The following is a 5603-nucleotide window of genomic DNA, read 5'->3' as shown; positions in this document are numbered from 1 at the left end:
AACTAGAAGAAATGCTAACTCAAATATGTAATCTTGTACAAATATATACTGGGGCTTAGATACCCATCACACCACGTCCTAGTATAGCAATTTATAAACACATGAGGCCAAAGGATCACAATTTATAAACACTAAATAAACATTGAAGGGGGAGTCACAATTTATAAACACATGAGGCCAAAGGAACACCATAAATTACTATATTTTTCTACCTAGAAAAATAAATAAATTACTATAGTGCGATTCCATATGAAAAACCCATTATAGAATGGCATGTTTTGTCAGTGAGTCTGTGTGAGGCAGTAACTTTTTTTTGTGAAGATGTGTGTGAGGCGCTAACACCCACGAGGCAACTCATGGGGAACTCTTTCCCCCGCTATCGTATAGATTGTTGAAATTGATGGGTGAAATGCTATCGTATAGATTGATGGGTGACCCTCCAAGGGAGTTAGAGGTTAGGTGGTGTGGAAAAGACAATAGTTGATACATTGAGTGGAAGTAATGCTTGCCAATTTGGGAGTAGTATGAGTAAAGGAGGAGCTATGAATCTTGGCAGTTAAGTTTGGGAGCTCAAACTCAAACGCTCATCTTCTTGATAAAATAGAGATTCACTCTCTTGAAGTTCATCGAACTTGTAGTCTTCTTTCTTCTTTGCTTTGCTCCTCTTGTGTGTGCGTCTCTGCAAGGGATGGGACGTAGTTCTCTCACCAACTGCACTCCCATGCTCGCCTTGCTTTGCTCTCTTTTGCTCTCTCCTGCTTGTTGTAGCTTTCTCGACTTGCCCTCGCAGGATTTCCACCTCCCCTTCCGTCTCCATTTGCGTCGTAGACTCCCCTACAGCATCGACAATATCATCCCTCAGCAGCCACACCAAAAAGCCCCTCCAGCTAATTCTTCCAAGCTTCTGCAGCTTCAACATGCAGTTCGCACCAGCTTCTCCCGGTCCCGTGCCCTTATCCATTCCGTGGCTCCTCCAGAACGTAGCGCTCGAAGCCTTCTCGGAGACCAACGTCATGCTGCTGTCGGAGGCTTCGTTTGGCCCGTTCGATCCGGCGGAGGTGATTACGTGACTGAGATCCAGTTGGGTTCGCCCGCAAAGACGGAAGAAGTCCTGGTCGACACTGGCAGCGACCTCGTGTGGATCCAGTGCGACCCTTGCGGTCAGTGCTTCGAGCAACAGGGTGAGATTTTCGATCCCGGGTCCTCTGAATCGTTCCAAACAGAAGATTGTTCCGCCACCCTCTGCCGAGCTCTCCCCGCCCACGCCTGTGATCAAGATGATCAAAGCTGCGTCTACGAATATCAATACGGCGATGGATCGACGACGGTGGGAAATCTGGCGTCCGACACTCTACTCCTCCGGAGTTCCAACAGCCGCAGGTCGGTCCCGGTGGAAGGCTTCAAATTTGGGTGCGGCCATGAGAATTCTGCGAGCTTTGCGAAACGAGGACCGGGGCCTTCCGGCATCCTGGGCCTAGGCCGGGGTCCTCTCTCACTGCCATTGCAGCTCGCATCCAAGTTCCCGGCCAGATTTTCGTATTGCCTGGTGCCCTTCTTCTCCTCCACCTCCGTCACCAGTCCCTTGTATCTCGGTTACGAACGCATTCCTCACGGAACTCAATTCACTCCCATACTCGTCGATGGACCTACTTCCACCTATTACTACGTTGGCCTGCAGGGCATTTCGGTAGCCGATAAACGTCTCTCCATACCAGCATCTGTCTTCGAATTTACTTCAGAGGGCGGGGGCTCCATTTTCGACTCGGGGACTACTCTCACATTAGTGCCCCCTACAGCGTACGAACAGATCAAGAATGCTATCATCGCCAGCGTCCCCGCAACGCCGTTAGAGTCACCTCCGGAAGGCCTGGACCTCTGCTACGAAGGTGCGCAAAAGTTCCCGAAGATGGTCTTCCATTTTGGTGGCGGGGCTGATATGGCTGTGCCGTCCGACAATTATATGTTGCTAGTGGACGATGTAGCTGGAACGACCTGTTTGACTATCATGAGTGCAGGGGAGGACTTCACGATCATTGGCAACATCCAGCAGCAGAATTTTCACGTTTTCTACGATCTGGTTGGCTCGCGTATTGGAATCCTTCCAACCGCTTGCTCTAAGCTCTAGGCCCAACCTACAAGAACGTTAGCAATAACTCTCGCTCTTTATATCCACGAGTAACCTGACCCGTCTACGACGAGCTAGCGACCCGCTCCGCCGGGTCTCAAGATGCTAAAATGTCTGAAACCAGCAACATATTCTAACCAAAAAAAAAGTCTACGACATAGTACTTCAAAATATTTAAAAAAACCTATACAAAGATTACTGAAATGAAGATTTCCCACCCAAGAAAGCCTCAAGAGGGTTTGAAAGAGTAATGTCATACTCCTAGGCTCTTGCTGTTGCCAATTGCAAAACTTCCTTGTACACAACATTTGTGGTAGAAGTATTATCCATCTCCTCGCCCCTAGCATTAGATGCGCTCTGCAAAATGAAAACCTTAGGTAACAGTGTTTGATGCTCGGATATGTGAAAATGCCACGTATAGTTGGCCATGATTGAATACCAGTGTCACCAAGTATAGCCCCAAAAACAAACAATGTTTGGCCCTGTGGCTTATTGATTGTCATGCAAAATGCCAAATCGGATAGGAAATTGCCATCTCCTCATGTCGAATGGGAGTTTAAGGTTGGTTGAAATGAATGTTATTCTTCCAATAAACGTTCTATCACCAGCATTGGTACCCGTTTTTTCAGCTTCTAACACTTTCTGTGAAACTCTTTCCAAATACACATCCGCAAACACAGTCATAATTGAACATATAAAATCTAAAATAGACACCTAAAAGGGAAAAAGTCTGCGGCCATGTACTATAGGGAAAAAGCCTGCGCCGACCATGTGCTCCACATCCGCCATGTCCAAAAAAAAATTTATCTATGACAGAGTACTTCAAAAATATCACATCCAAAAGTGCAATCACATGTATGAACATGCAATAGCTACATCAAACAACTGATTGATATATCCAAATACACAGCCGCAAATAAAGTCATAACTGAACATACAAAATCTACAACAGACACACAAACATCCCTAAGGGAAAAGTCTACGACCATGTGTTACACGGAAAGGCCTGCGACGTTCGCCACATCCACCGCAGTTATGAAAATACAACGGGGTACCAACATTCGTATATGGGCTAGCATCACACAGAAAGATAAATTGGGAACTATAATTATTGAGCCGGCAATCTAGGACAGCGTAATATCCCATATGGATTGTGGATGTGGAGATTCATTAGAAACCCTAAATCAGGAACAGTCCTAAAAGATAAACAATAGCATGTTTTCCCACTCACATATAATCGAAAAAAAACCTTTTATTTTAACAAAAAAATAAAGCAACAAACAATGTACACGATTCTTACCCAAGGTAGCTCTCCAGCTCAAGCAAATCCAACAACAGTTGCGCACTTTCCAGAGATCCCCAGCCCATACGATTTGCAATTTTCTAAAAGTGAGTGACTATACTATTAAACATGTCAACATAAAACGTGGTTGTCAAGCAACTATGTACCTTGCACCTGTGCTCTTGTCATCTCCTCATGTCGAATGGAAGTTTAAGGTTGGTCGGAATGAATGTTATCCTTCGAATAAACGTTCTATCACCAGCATTGGTACCAATAATGATTTTAGCTTCTAACACTTTCGTGTGAAACTTTTTCGAGTAACCTGACCCATCTACGATGGGCTAGCGACCCGCCCTGCCGGGTCTCAAGATGCTAAAATGTCTGAAACCAGCAACATATTCTAACCAAAAAAAATGTCTACGACATAGTACTTCAAAATATTACATCCGAAAGTGAAATCAGAGAACTCATTAATATGTCCAAATACACATCCGCATACAATGTCATAACTGAACATACAAAATCTACAATAGACACACAAACATCCCTAAAGGGAAAAGACTGCGGCCATGTACTATAGGGAAAAGCTTGCGTCAGCCATGTACTCCACATCCACCATGTCCAAAAAAAAAATTCTGTAAGACAGAGTACTTCAAAATATCACATCCAAAAGTGCAGTCACATGTCTGAACATGCAATAGCTACATCAAAGAACTGACTGATATATCCAAATACATAGCCGCAAAATAAAGTCATAACTGAACATACAAAATCTACAATACACACACAAACATCCCTAAGGGAAAAGTCTGCGGCCATGTACTGCAGGGAAAAGCCTGCGACGGCCATTCAGTCTACGTCCACCACGTCCGCCGCGTCCACCACGACTACGAACATACAACGGAGTACCAACAATCGTATCTGGACCAGCATCACATAGAAAGACAACTTAGAAACTATAATTATTGAGCCATAAAACTTTTATACATGTATGTTGGTAAAACCCAACTCATTCTTTAGAGTACTTACTCAGACGCAAAGGGCTGTCAACAATGCTGGCAAAGGTGTACGTGTAGTCTCCATTTTGCCCTCGATAGAAAATTCGTGTCCACACACATTCATAGTATCCCAGCCAACGAACAGTGATGGTCTGTGGTCCATCATCCCTATGAAGCCGGCAAGCCAGGACAGCGTAATATCCCAAATGGACTCGTCCATCGAAAGGATTGTGGACGTGGAGATTCATTAGAAACCCTGAATCAGCAACAGTCCTAAAAGACAAACAATAGCATGTTTTCTCACTCAAATATAATCCAAAAAGACTTTTGTTTTAACAAAAATAAAGCATTAAACAATGCACACAGTTCTTACCCAAGGTAGCTCTCCAGCTCAAGCAAATCCAACAACAGTTGTGCGCTCTCTAGAGATCCCCAGCCGCAGGATCTACAATTTTCTAAAAGTGAGTGACTATACTATTAAACGTGTCAACATAAAACGTGGTTGTCAAGCAACTATGTACCTTGCACCTGTGCTCTTGTTTCGGTGACAAATGTGAATTGCCTAGACATCCTATCACATTGCAAAAAAAGAATGCACGTGTCAATCTACATATACTGGAAAAAAACAATAGGCTTTGAAGAGAAAATAGCCTGTAGTGTATTGCAAAACCATAACTCAAATTAAAAATGAAATCCAAACATTATCAAGGACAAAGTCATGAAATATTACGTCTCACTTCATCTTTGTATAAATAGCCAACATTCCCAAAGACCTATCATAGTTGGAATACTGAAAGAACTTAAAAAAAGCTATACAAAGATTACCGAAATGAAGATTTTCCACCCAAGAAAGTCTAAGAAGGGCTTGAAAGAGCAATGTCATCATACTCCTAGGCTCTTGCTGTTGCCAATTGCAAAATTTCCTTGTACACAACATTTGTGGTAGAAGTATTATCCATCTCCTCACCCCTGGCATCAGACGCACTCTGTGAAATGAAAACCTTAACAGCGTTTGATGCTCGGATACGTGAAAATGCCACATATAATTGGCCATGACTGAATACCGGTGTCGCCAAGTACAGTCCCAAAACTGACAATGTTTGGCCCTGTGACTTATTGATTGTCATGCCAAATGCCAATCGGATAGGAAATTGCCATCTCCTCATGTTGAATGGAAGTTTAACATTGGTCGGAATGA

The 5603-nt window shown here is 43.6% G+C and overlaps 1 protein-coding gene across 1 annotated transcript; it reads left to right on the top strand.

The window, feature by feature from the left end:
• Positions 1-650: 650 nt before the first annotated feature.
• On the top strand, positions 651-2160 carry LOC147896801 (aspartic proteinase CDR1-like). The gene has a single exon (XM_087381967.1). It carries the CDS (start codon positions 689-691, stop codon positions 2123-2125), a length of 1437 nt encoding a protein of 478 aa, XP_087238093.1. The 5' UTR covers positions 651-688; the 3' UTR covers positions 2126-2160.
• The last annotated feature ends 3443 nt before the right edge of the window (positions 2161-5603 follow it).

This window comes from Dipteris shenzhenensis, chromosome 11 (assembly GCF_047967505.1).
Source record: "Dipteris shenzhenensis isolate YYH24624 ecotype China chromosome 11, Dip_SZ_1.0, whole genome shotgun sequence".
Taxonomy (NCBI): Eukaryota; Viridiplantae; Streptophyta; class Polypodiopsida; order Gleicheniales; family Dipteridaceae; genus Dipteris; species Dipteris shenzhenensis.
Note: the sequence above shows the minus strand (reverse complement) of the source record. Positions and strands in the feature narration are given on the sequence as shown.

Coding starts and splice junctions, on each gene's coding strand:
- LOC147896801 (XM_087381967.1), top strand. CDS start 689: ATGGGACGTAGTTCTCTCACCAACTGCACTCCCATGCTCGCCTTGCTT.